We start from the raw sequence: 11,194 nt of genomic DNA, 5'->3' as shown, positions 1-11,194 counted from the left end.
AACTAGTACCTATAATATCTATTATCTATAGTATCTGGTATCTATAGTAACTGGTATCTATAGTGTCTTGTATCTAGTATCTGTAGTATTATCTATAGTATCTGGTACTATACTATCTGGTATCTATAGTAACTGGTATTGATAGTATCTAGTATCTATAGTAACTACTATATATAGTATCTACTACTTATAGTATCTGGTATCTATTGTATTTGGTTTCTGTAGACTTGGTATCTATAATATCAGGTACTATAATATAGTACCTGGCATCTATAGTATATTATCTGTCATATCTGGTACCTATAGTACCTATAGTCACTAGCATCTATAGTATCTGATACCTAGAGCAACTGGCATCTATAGTATCTGGCATCTTTAGTATTTAATCTGTAGTATCTAATATCTCTATTCATTAGCATCTATAGTATCTGATACCTAGAGTAACTGGTATCTTTGGTACCTATAGTAACTGGCATCTATATTATTTTGACTGGTAGCTCGTACCAGAAGTGTTTTGCCCTCCAAGTTTCTGGGATAAGGACCCTGCTGCCCTAGTCCAGCTTTGCTTATGCTTTCACGAGTGACAGTGACTGGTGACGGCCCCCTGGTGTCTTGCAGACTATGATGCCATACTGACAGAGGCTGGGGATTACACAGCCAAGTATGTCAAGCTTCGAGAATTCTTTGGCTCCATCTCAGGTACTGGGCTAACAGCAGACTTTCAAGCACTAACCTGGGTCCTGAGACCCCTAAAAAGTTACTTCCACACCCAGTTGATCTGCATGAAGAATGTCCTAGACAGGTAGGCAAGTCAGTGAGGTTGTGTTCATTGTAGCTTGTGTCTAGCCAGCTTAGACTTCCCATAGGTATTGACACTCCTTGGGGTACAAAAGATGCCTGTCCCCCAGGCATTGCTTTCCTTGGGGATCCTGGGTACATTCTGAAAACGGGCCTGTGTTCCTAGCGGATCCAGGACAGAGGAGCACATGGGGTCCCTGGGCAAGAGCCAGGGGCTCCCAGGGTGGCTGGAGGGGGCCGTGACCATCGGGGTCTCCTTGGGGTGACTCTTTTGTCTGTGTAGCAGGCACCCCCCTCCCACCCCCACCTGATCTTCTCCCCAAGACTGCATATGAGCCACTGAGACCTGCCTTCTACCTGTCGCTGTGGGATGCCCTGCAGTACATGGAGGCGGTGAGTGCTGCTGTGGGGAGTGGGCTGGGAGGGTTGCTCCAGATGGGCCGTCGAGCCGTTGTGGAGGAAGAGCAAACTAGCTCTCACAGCATCCTCCGACTTGAGGACTCAGTCAAGAGAATTCATTGTAGAGTACGCACTGGGAAGGGACAATCAACACTTAAAGGACACCGGGCAGAGAGGAGGGTGAGGAGGTAGGACAGTGGGTGACCTCTCCCCGCAGAAGAGGAGACACCTCCTGTAGCTGGCTCCGACCTGTCTACACTAGTGTTGGCCTTACTTCTTAGTAAACTTGGCCACATTTGCCTCTCCCTGCCCGAGGCCCCAGGGCCCAGTCGGTGCGCAGAGAGGCCTGTAGGATCCTGGAGCTGGACTGGCTCACATCTCTGTGCAGTGAGAAGTCAACATAGAAACCCCCGACCTGTCTCTGCCCCATTCATGTTGCTAACCTCTAGGCCAGGCTCTGTCTGCTCCCCTGCAGCCCCCAGACAGCTCAAGAAGAGGTCACTGCTGTTTTGTTCCTCTGCCTAGCCGCTGCACCTCTTGTCTCTTCTCTTTCCAGCCAGTCAATTCCGACAAGCCAGTCAACATGGAGAACCTGCCCGTGAATGATGGGAATGGACAGTCCTTTGGGTACACCCTGTACGAGACCACCATTGCCTCGTCTGGTGTGCTCAGTGGTCTTGTGTGTGACCGGGGACAGGTAGGACGTCCTCCTCTTAATTTTGGGGACTCTGTAGCGAGTCCCTACAACACATCTCTGAGTCCCCACCAGCACTCATGTGTACAGCTGTCAGCAGTGTGGAAACCGCCCATCCCAGTCAGCTGTGCCGACTTTTTGAGCTGTAATCAATGACATTCACTTCTCTGTGTCTGGTTAAACCCCCTGTTGGTGTCTCTCTCTCTCTCTCTCTCTCACACACACACACACACACACACACATTTGCACACATACAGGTACAGACACACACACACAGTGTTACCTCTTTCTCTGCTTAGCCTTCCTGTGCACCCATGGATGCTTTCTGTTTGTTCATTGGGCAGGTATTTGTGAACACAGTGTCTATAGGATTCTTGGACTATGAAAAGAGGAAGATCGTTATTCCCTTGATCCAGGTTTGTTATCCTGGGGAGTTGGGTGATGAGTAGCGCCAGCAGCCTCCTGACCTGAACAGGTTAGGAGTCAAAGAGGAAGACCTGGAAGACAGGAGTTTCCTTCACCACAAAGCTGCACATGGACAGAGGAGCAGAGCCTTGCTCTCTGGTCAGCGGGGACTCTCAGTGCCATCCTCAGAGCTTAGAGAAGGACTGGGGTTCCATAAAGAAACCTCCAGGTGCAGTTGTGACAGTATTTTGGGTAAGCGGCACCATCATCGACCACTATGTTCCTGGCAGGGTTATACCATGCTGAGGATCTTGGTGGAGAATCGTGGGCGAGTCAACTATGGGGACAATATCGATGACCAGCGTAAAGGTGGGTCACAGCACTTGTTGCTAATGTTTGGCACATGTCTGGCTGTCTCTTCTCCACACAGAATGCCAGTAGGCCTTAGAAGCTGATGGCAGCAGGGTACAATCACAGAGAACCTTTGAAGGCTATTGGGTCTCGGAGCCCATTGGAGGGAGAGGGTCATGGAGCCCAGTTGATGGAGAGAATGATGAAGTCTGTTGGAGGGGCAGGGGTCATGGAGCCCACTGGAGGGAGGCAGATGACCTGAAAGGCCTGGCTGGGTTCTGACCACCTCCCCAGTCAACACTGTGTGTGTGTGATCTATGTGCCAATGGTAACATGCACAGGACAGGGAGCCACCTTTCCAGATCTGGGCTACAGTCTGCTTTGCGGGGCTGATTGTTCAGGGTGGGGTGTGTGAAGGGCAAGGAAGGGGTTTCCCAGAAATCCAGAAGACTCTAGGACCCTGCCTTCTTGGGTTACCCATAGAAGTTCTGTTCTTGCTCTCCTTTGGAACCATGAATGAGCTCACCGTCAGGGGGAGGAGGCAGCTGGGTGTACTGTGAAAATGATGCTCCTGGTGGCAGCCCTCTGGAAATAGACAGCTGGTCACTTTAGTTGCCCAGGTCTTCTGAACCTTCTTGCTTAAATTGGTCTCTACTCTTTAACTGTCTATCAAAATGTGAGATTCTAGGTGAGTTATAAAATAGGAACTCAGACAAGCTCTCACCATGGTAAGGAAGACTGGAGGGCCGGCAAGTTTTGCGGGCATTGGGCTTTGTATTGCGGAAAGTGGTGCATCCCTCCCTCCTCTGCTGGGGCAGCAGCGGCCTTTCCACCTGGGGCCTCCTGGATCCTGGCAATCTGATTTCTCCAGAAGGGCCTTAGAGTAGTTTTCAAGTGAGTCTCTTTCCCTGAGTGGTCTGTGTTTCCTCTCTGGGCCTCAGCTTCTCAACACGCAGGAGTTTCTCCTCCAGTCTCATCTTCAGTAGGGGCTGAAAGGGATGGTCGCCCAGAGGCTTTTCCCAGCCCCTCTGCCTGGTCCCTGATCAAAGTGCTCTAGACTCTCCACCCTCTGGGCATTGTAAGTCATAGACCTCCTCCCCACATGCCTGTTATCCCCCATTCCCACCCCTGTACCTGCAAGTTAAGTGTCCTCAGATGCCACAGAGCCTGTTCAAGTTCCCCAGCCCATCCAGCTCTCACCCTACAGCACATCAGCTCTGATCCAGAGGCCTGGCATAGCCAACCCTGTGCCCCAAACATGGATCAATCGCCACTGAAGTGTGCATGTATTCTCAGACTTAGTTACCCGAGTAACACAGCCACCTGCAGGAAGGAATATCATGGGGGGCAATGGCACTATTTATTTTTGCAGAGATGAACTGGGTTGTAGGCTAGAGGTGCAGGGGGTGAGCGTATTCACCAGAAACAGAGTGGGGAGCATACCAGGTGGATCTATTGAGATACACTGCTGAGGGGAGCAGCGGGTGAGACAGAAGAGGTCTGCTGTGCCATGTGGGTCAGCTCCATGTGGCCAGGAATCGAACTCGGGCTGCAGCGATGATACTACTGAGACTTAGCCCCTAGGCCAACAGCGAGGCCCTAAATACTTCTTAAATTCCTAGGCCAGGTAGCTGATTCCTGACTGACTGTCAGGTCTGTGTAGTATGGGACCCCACTGAAACTGACCTTGAAAAGGGCCAGAAACGGTGAAACTTCGTTGCCCTCTGCCCTTTGGCCTCTTTCATTGTGCTGGATAAACATTCTCCACCCCCTAAAAGGGAGCTCCACCCTTAGTAAGAAGCCAAGACTGCTCTCACCTGACATCCTCAGCTCTGCCATTGCCCTCCATGATATTCCTTCCTGCTAATGCCAGAGCTTGGCAAATACCAGTATTATTTATCCTTATTCCCTTTGAGCTTTCTAGGGAAGGTTTTATGCCAAGTGAAGTGGAGAGAGTATGTACCTCTGGAGAAATCCTCCCTTGAAATTTCTAGAAACTTCATAATGGGTAACTGGCCCAGGCCAGGCCAACTGGCCCCTTGTCGTGATCGCAGTCATATTTGTTTGCCTCCTCCCGCAGGTATAATTGGAAATATCTATCTGAATGAGTCTCCCCTGAAAAAGTTCAAAATCTACAGCTTGGATATGAAAAAGAGCTTTTTTAAGAGGTGGGTCCCTGCCCCCACCTGCTTTGTGACTCCGTGGCCATAGGCAGTGAGGGCCGGTATGGTGTGAGAACTGTCCTGGCCAGGGCCCTCACTCACAAGAGCCACCTCCCACTCCAAGCCAGAGCTGGGATGGTGAGGCAGGGGCACCCCAAGTGCTGGAGACAGCATCCTGTGGCCACTGTTGTGCCTTGTTAACAGCTGGGGGGCATGGAGATCTTTCCAGTAAGACGCGGGACAGAGCGGGGTCTGAGCTAGCTCCCTCCTCCCCTTTTTGTCTTTTGTTCTGTCCATAGGTTCACTGCTGGGACATGGAGCCCTGTCCCCGAAGTTCCTACCTTTCCTGCTTTCTTCCTGGGTGCCTTGCCAGTTGCTCTTTCCCCCTCTGACACCTTCATGAAGTTGGAGGTTGGTGACCCTCCCCTGCCTGGGCTCTCCATCTCGTCTCGGGAGGCCCTGCTGTGGGAACCCCTGTGCCCAGGCACACTGACCTGTGCCCCGTCCGCTCGAAAGGGCCCCAGGGTAGAGGCTCACAGCCCAGAGACATCTGGTGGTTCTTCCAGGCTCCTGGCTCCGGCGTTCCGTCTGAGCTGGATGCCTGAGCTGGGTGGCAGGTGGAAACGGGAGCTGCAGCACCCACCTGCTGGCCTCATGGCTGTCAAAACGTCAGCTCACGTGGGTCTCTTGGAGGCGGAGAGTTGGGTGCAGTGGCCTGTGTCTGTCCACCTATCTGCCTGTATTCTCCCATCTTCTGAGGCTGATGAACACCTTTCCTATTCTGCTTACAGGGTTGGGAGAAGGGAGTTGTATTCGTCAACGGCCAAAACCTTGGCCGCTACTGGAACATCGGCCCTCAGGAGACCCTCTACCTCCCAGGTGCCTGGTTGGACCAAGGCATCAATCAGGTAGAGTACGTGCAGCCCCCTCTTTCTCTTTCCTTTGGGACCCCCTTCTCACATTTTCTCCTGGGATGCCCTTAGTCATGTCTGTGAAAGCCATGTTTGGATCCTGTTTGGGTCACCTCCTTGGGGGAGTCCTCCTCAGTGCTGTTGAGTCCTGGATGCCTGTCTGCCAGCCTGGCTCCCCACCCCTTCTACGAAGGCCCTCTCATCTGGCTCCTGGATAAACCTGGGCTGCATTCATGCGCCGCCTGCCTCTCTCCCCCAGGTTGTTATTTTCGAGGAGAATATGGCAGGCCCTATGATACAGTTCACCGAGACACCCCACCTTGGCAGGAACCAGTACATTGACTGAGCACCACCAGCAGCGCCCCCAGGTGGCAGGATGCAGGAGTGCGGCCTTCTTCCCTGGACCAGAGGCCTGGTGCTTCTTCTGCCCACCCTCCCCTCAGGAGTTTCCTTAAGTAGCTACCTCAGAGAGCCAAAGGCTAAGCTCTGCCCACTGCTTTAGCTCAAGTCTCAAGAGGTGAGGTGGCAAGGGAGGGGCCCATGTGGCTTCTTGGCTGGCACTTGTTGACGGAGACTTTTCTACTTCCCTGCTTTTCTGGGAGAGGACAGAGGGCCTACTGTGGGGTGGTGATGCCACTTGGAGCTCCAAGGACTGAAGCCCAGGGCCCTCTGGAAAGAACTGACTGGTTGAGCCCAATGCAGGTTTGCTGCTCCTCAGAGTATTTTCACCTGAATTGACCACATCTCTCACGGCCTTCCTTGTTTCTGAAATAGTGGGCCTGTCACCATTTGTAGAGCAACAGGGAAGGGCAGAGGCAGGGGGGTCTCTCACCCTCCCTGAGCCCTTAGGGTTTTTAGAAGCAGCTCTGTTTGAGAGACACACGCTTTCTCTTTTTTCATCCCCACTCTAATTGCATTTGACAGGATGACAAGCCAAAGCTTAAGAGAAACAGAAATACTGCCACTTATTTTCCTGAATTAGAGAGCATTTCCAGTTACACTCAGTGAGAGGAAGCATCCAGAGAGGAGGGAATGTAGCTCCTAGAGGGAACCACAGCACCCTGAGGACCAGGGAGGGAGCGGGCAGGTGTGGGGGCAGGTAGCTCTGGGGAGGGTGGTGTGTCCAGGGGGCCCTCTGGGCTTGCTTCCAGCTTGTCCTTCCTCTCTCAACCCCTGTGACCAGACACTGGGGGGAAAAGGCAGCCTTCCTTTGCAGCAATCTGTGCAAATCTGAAATGCTTTTTCTGAAGTAGCAGTTTCGCTCAGATTCACTGTCCTAAATCGCAATAAAGCAGTAGCTTTGAATCAAACTCTCTTGCTGTTACTTCTCTGATCCCATCTGTGCTGCCATTAGCCACAGGCCAAGGTCAGGTCCCCATTACCCACTCAGTGTTTTCATCAAGCCCCAGGCTCCTTACCAGCTCACAGAAGCCAAAAGCTTTACCCTGGTTTCTGGGGCCAAGGTGGTCCGTGCATCCCTTGCTCTGGTGTCCAGTCCATCTCCACCTGCAGAAGGCGGTCCTTCTGCCCCCACCTCAGAGAGCTCTCTGCTCTGGACTGCCCAGCCTGCCCCAGATAACCACACCCGCACGCACGCTCAGATGCCGCCTGCTCACGGGGACCTTGCAGAACGTGCTGGAGGGGTGTTGGCCCCTCAGCTCAGCACCCCGTCTCCCACTCTGCCCCATTCTCCTCTTAGATCTTTATCGTTCTACTTCCTCTTGCCAGAAGGTCGGCTCCGTGAAGACATCAGCTTGGGTTTTCTCTGCTCCGTGTTCCTAGAATACAGCACTCATAGCAGCACTGGTGAATAGTTGTTGGATGGTTAAAGCGGTGAGTGACAATAAATAAGGCAGAGCTGATGAGGATTAGGACTGTTAAAAACCATATTTGACTTTTAATTTTGAAAACAAATTAAATACAGTTAAATCAAAACAGACCAGATGGTGCAGCTGCCTGGGCTCCACCTCACTCACTCTGTCCTCAGGACCCTGGGCCCCCAGCCTCATCCTTTATGGTGGGAGCAGGGAGCAGACCAGGCTTGGCAAAGAAATGGTCACCATGGTCCCACAGCCACAGTCCAAATCTGGCTTACATCAAATTCATTCCCAACAAAGTTGAAAGCTGCCGTCCACCAGGGTTATAATTATAAATAAATACACATGCGGCTAAGAGAGGATATTAGGTGAAAACAACTCAACTAGCATCTGCCAAAAGAAAAAAGGAAAAAAAAGGAGACAATATCCCATTTTGCTGCTTATCAGTTGTCAGTGTCCTGAAAACAAGCCCTGGGTTTTTGGCTAAGAAATTGGCCTCAGCCCAGCTGAGCTGAGCTGAGCTGGGTGGGCGTTCAGGGCTGGGTTTGGCGGGCGAGGCAGTGCGGTGCCAGGGCAGGAGTCGACTGTGTGCCGGGTGGGCCCTGCGCTCATCCTCCTGCTCTTCCCCCCCCATTCCACCGGATCCCAAGGGGTGGATTCCAAAGCAGCAGGGGAAAATGTAAGGTCAGGAAATGCCCTGCACGTGGCTCAGGTTCTCAGGATCGAAACCGGGGTGGGGGGGGAAAGGGCTCATGAATACTGTGGGAAGTTAAATCCGTTTCCAAACAGGCAGCCAGTGCTACTCTTCCAAGGTTAGGTTGCTGGACCGGATGCCACCCACCTAGCAGGTTCTCTAGGGTCCTCAGACTGGTCCTGTCAGTTTAAAATGGAGTGGGGCTGTTAGCGGCTAAAAAATAAACACTTCTTCGGTAGGCTCAGGCCTCTCCTTTCCCTCCACTTGGGAGGGAATTGTGCTTCCAGCTTTCAGGAGCGTAAGTGGGCTAGCCACCAGCAGCCATCCGTCAGAAAGCCCAGGGCCTGTCCGGTGGCTGGGAGGCCAGGGGAGCATCTTCCTTCCGGAGGGCCGCGGCACACACGTGGGAGGGGCGGCTGTCCCCACTTTGCGAAGCAGTGGGACTTTCTCTGCTGTTTCGTGTTTAAAATAGAATGACTTCCAAAGTAGTGTGTGCTCCCGCCTCCTTCTTCCCCCTCAGTATCCAAATGACCTTTGCCTTTTCCATAAATCCCCCTGTTAATCCAAAGCCCCTCCCTCAAACCCCAGACCAGGTCAGGAAAGTGCCCCTCGTGGAATTGCTCTGACTGACGTCTGTCCTCCTCACCCACCTGGGTTCCTGGAGCCTCTGACGGCTGTTGCGCAGGAGCTCTAGGAAGGGGGTGCCTGACCTTCCTAGGCCCTGTCCAGGCAGGGGCCCAGGGGCCTGGGAGGTGGTGGGGAGGCAGTGTGTGGGCAGGGCCCACGAGGTCTTAGTCCAGGCCTGTCGGTGACCTGTGCTGGCTGGAGGCCACCTCCTTCCTGCGCTGGAAGAACAGGCTCTCGGGACATGGGGTCAGAGGAGGGGTTGCTCCCACCGGACCCTGAGGTACAGGGGGGGCCTGTCGGCAGGTCCAGGCTCCCTCATTCAGAGTGGTCGCCTTATGCTCTGGAATCAAACCAGAGGAAAGCCAGAGAGGTATGTCTACTTGGGAGTAGCTCTCCGAGGAAGGGGGTGGGGTGTTCCTGATGCCTGAGGGTGGGGTGCTCTCTGGTCTTCAGGATTACCTGCTGGGTGTCCTGTGTGGTGGTGCTTGCCCCAGGAATGGGGAGGCGGAGGGCCACACTCCACTTGACGGTTGGGGTCTTTTCACCTCCCTCCCAGCCTGGCATCACTCCGGGCCTGGCTGCCCACAGCATCTGCTCCCGCGGGCCTGGTCGGTGCAGGAAGTGCTGGTGGGCATGGCGTGGCTGGCAGCTGGGCTCTGGCCACACTGGGTGGAAGAGAATGACAGGTCTGGGGTTTCTGTGCTTTAGGCTCTCAGTCCTTTGTCCTGGCATCAGGCTGGGTTCTCTCGGAAGCCCCCAGAATTGAAAGGAGGGTGACAGCGATTCCTTAGGAGTTTGCCTTGGAGGGACCATTAGCCATGGGGAGAGGACGGAAGGCCAGGAACAGGGCTGAGAAGGAGGCTCCTGTGAAGGGAGAGGGGGAATGGGTGGCATCAGGGGAGGCAGGGGAGCGTTTGCAAATGTGGGCCCACCCACTCAATCCTGAGTGCCCAGCAGGGGTCACCTAGGAGCTCCTGGAGCACCCAGTCCCCAGGTCCCCATGGATTCCTCACAGAAGGGTGGTAAGACCGCTACTTCCAGTGACCCACAGGAGGCAGGGAACAGGGCTCTGCTCTCAGAGGCACTGACTGAGGTTATAGTACAAAACAGGGAGACGACACCTCGGATCACCCAGTATCGCCGCAATTGTGAGACCACAGCTGCAGCTTAACTCTGGGGCCAGGGACACAGTGTGGTCTGCAGTCTGAGCTTCCACCTCTGTGCCAGGAGCATAGAAAAACCCACAGAAAGTTCCTGGCTTTGCCAGGCATCTGGCACAATATTTAGTTTTCCTGAATATGACTGCTTTTTCTCTAAAATATAGAGAATAGACCCTGTGGCCCATTTCAACTGAGGGTTTTTAAAGGCTCAAACCAATAAAGTAACATTTATATAGGACGTATGTGACACCGGCTGTTACTGGTGCCCCAACAACCCATTTTACAGAGGCACAAACTGAGGAGCAGAGATAGAAATGATAAAAAGTAGCAGGCCTGGGAGGTGAGCTAGGAGGGGGGCCCAGGCTTTCACCCCTATACTGCCCCATCTCGTAGATACAGGTAGACAGGCTTGGTGGGGCGAGAGCAAGGGACTGAGGCTTTCTGACCCAGCAGCAGACTGCAGAGGAACCCCAGGGGAAGACAGCACTGCTGTGCACTGGGACAGGTGACAAGGCCAGACTGGAAATGCCTGTAATGGGAAGGAGTTATCATGAGGGGGTGTCTGGGAGGTGGGGGGACATTAGCTCCCATTGACTGGCAGAGGGTACAATAGACCGGGCTTCAGCAACACCTCTCCCACCTTGCAAACTTGCCCTGACCTCACACAACTAGAGACCTGCCTCCCCACATTTATTCTGCGTCCAAACGAGTCATCACCCTGCTTAGCGCGTGCCCACCCCCACCCCTTCCATACCTGCATCCGGGGCTCAGATCTCCACGGTGGGGTCAGTGAAGCCTTTTTTCCCCTCGTTCACCAGCACCGGTTTCTCTGTCCGAGTGTGCCAGACCAGGATCTGTGCCCAGAGACACAAGACATGGGGCCGGCCTTGACCCCTGCCGCCTCCCTGCTCCCTCCCATTCTGTGTGAGTATTTATCCTGTCCCCTCCCACTCTGCCCTGGGCCATAAGATTGTCTCCACTGTTCTTTATTTCCACATGCCCCTCATCCCTGGGTGATGTATTAAAAGTACCTACTGGAAACAGTAATCTACAGTTACAGAAATAGACAAAGAGATCTCAAGACTTTCTCTTGCTTCTCCTCCTCCCTTGGATTTCCTGATGGGGTCTCTCTAGAAAGTTCTGCTAGTATCTTGACTGGAGAAGTGCAGACTGGAA

The 11,194-nt window shown here is 53.3% G+C and overlaps 2 protein-coding genes across 13 annotated transcripts in view; one reads left to right on the top strand and one right to left on the bottom strand.

Moving 5' to 3' along the window:
• LOC101636233 (beta-galactosidase-1-like protein 2) overlaps positions 1 to 7,024 on the top strand; it is a 41,881-nt gene extending 34,857 nt beyond the window's left edge. For 2 of the 3 annotated variants that reach the window (XM_012729674.1, XM_012729675.1), the window contains exons 11-19: positions 619 to 699; positions 1,082 to 1,191; positions 1,754 to 1,894; positions 2,236 to 2,307; positions 2,587 to 2,665; positions 4,728 to 4,815; positions 5,109 to 5,220; positions 5,601 to 5,717; positions 5,980 to 7,024. In XM_012729674.1, coding sequence (XP_012585128.1) covers positions 619 to 699; positions 1,082 to 1,191; positions 1,754 to 1,894; positions 2,236 to 2,307; positions 2,587 to 2,665; positions 4,728 to 4,815; positions 5,109 to 5,220; positions 5,601 to 5,717; positions 5,980 to 6,066 — 887 coding nt within the window. In that variant the 3' untranslated portion in view covers positions 6,067 to 7,024. The remainder of the gene's footprint in view (positions 1 to 618; positions 700 to 1,081; positions 1,192 to 1,753; positions 1,895 to 2,235; positions 2,308 to 2,586; positions 2,666 to 4,727; positions 4,816 to 5,108; positions 5,221 to 5,600; positions 5,718 to 5,979) is intronic. The other variant, XM_004688768.2, reaches the window with a different exon arrangement.
• A 573-nt stretch (positions 7,025 to 7,597) lies between these two features.
• The window catches only part of B3GAT1 (beta-1,3-glucuronyltransferase 1), a 28,421-nt gene continuing 24,824 nt past the window's right edge, over positions 7,598 to 11,194 (bottom strand). For 7 of the 10 annotated variants that reach the window (XM_012729679.1, XM_004689077.2, XM_012729681.1 and 4 more), the window contains 2 exons: positions 10,773 to 10,872; positions 7,598 to 9,722 (listed from right to left, as the gene is read on the bottom strand). In XM_012729679.1, the coding sequence (XP_012585133.1) occupies positions 10,786 to 10,872 (87 nt within the window). In that variant the 3' untranslated portion in view covers positions 7,598 to 9,722; positions 10,773 to 10,785. The remainder of the gene's footprint in view (positions 9,723 to 10,772; positions 10,873 to 11,194) is intronic. The other 3 variants (XM_012729677.1, XM_012729683.1, XR_001145789.1) reach the window with 2 other exon arrangements.

The sequence above is a fragment of the Condylura cristata genome, unplaced genomic scaffold, assembly GCF_000260355.1.
Source record: "Condylura cristata isolate star-nosed mole 26May11 unplaced genomic scaffold, ConCri1.0 scaffold00025, whole genome shotgun sequence".
Classification (NCBI taxonomy): domain Eukaryota; kingdom Metazoa; phylum Chordata; class Mammalia; order Eulipotyphla; family Talpidae; genus Condylura; species Condylura cristata.
Note: the sequence above shows the minus strand (reverse complement) of the source record. Positions and strands in the feature narration are given on the sequence as shown.